This window comes from Sinocyclocheilus grahami, unplaced genomic scaffold (genome assembly GCF_001515645.1).
Source record: "Sinocyclocheilus grahami isolate Dianchi unplaced genomic scaffold, SAMN03320097.WGS_v1.1 scaffold438.1, whole genome shotgun sequence".
Taxonomy (NCBI): Eukaryota; Metazoa; Chordata; class Actinopteri; order Cypriniformes; family Cyprinidae; genus Sinocyclocheilus; species Sinocyclocheilus grahami.
In genome coordinates, this window is record NW_015505617.1 from 9,223 (window position 1) to 10,043 (window position 821).

The window sequence follows — 821 nt, forward strand, 5'->3', positions numbered from 1 at the left end:
TTTTTTTCTTATTGATTCCAGACTGAGCTTAAAATCTCATGCACAGACATCCCACTCATTATGATTAAGCAGATGGAAATTAGCATTTTTCAAATGACATCCCCGCTCATTTGGGAAAAAGTAACCATACACATCACATACCGGTCATCTGCCAGTGACCCTTGACAGGCTTTATTGTCCAGATATGCATAATGGATAACATCCTCAGTCCCTATTACAGTTTTTCAGTTACTCAGATTATATTTAGACAGAAGAAGGGATTTTATTAAGTGTCACCTTTTACAGTTATTTCTCTTGGCTCTTTCTTTCTCAGCTGAACTTCATCCTGTTTGTGAATATTGTGAGGGTTCTCGCCACCAAGATCCGCGAGACCAACGCAGGCAGATATGACACACGGAAACAGTACAGGTTTGTGCATCCACTTCCACTGAGCCTGTTTTTATGCATTCAAGTGCCTTGAAATTGTGAATTCAGTGTTATACCAGCCCAAATTGTCTGTGTCATTACAGCAGCATCATCTCTGCTATTAGACTGCAAAGAATGGAAGCTGTCCCTACAGAAGCAATTTTTTTCCTTATGTAATTTAGGCAAAATCTTTCATCTGACAGCTTAAAGTCAGAATCGCCTGTGGCTAAGAGATGCTGCGATAATAAGCTTCCCCTAAGCCTACTCATTCTGCAGCTTGATTCAGATTGTGGTTTCCATCATTCCATCATGTGCTGAAATCAGTGTCGCATTGCACTGGCTATTATAGATTTGATCTTGTTACATGCTGAAAGAAAATCTTTAGCTTCCATTTTTGTCTGGCTTTGAAAAAAAAA

At 39.3% G+C, this 821-nt stretch overlaps 1 protein-coding gene across 1 annotated transcript in view; it reads left to right on the top strand.

Annotated features, from left to right (window-relative positions):
- Positions 1–313: 313 nt before the first annotated feature.
- The window catches only part of LOC107551937 (parathyroid hormone 2 receptor-like), a gene marked incomplete at its 5' end in the record, with an annotated part of 42,363 nt that continues 41,855 nt past the window's right edge, over positions 314–821 (top strand). Inside the window, one exon of the mRNA XM_016233721.1 lies at positions 314–380. Coding sequence (XP_016089207.1) covers positions 314–380 — 67 coding nt within the window. The remainder of the gene's footprint in view (positions 381–821) is intronic.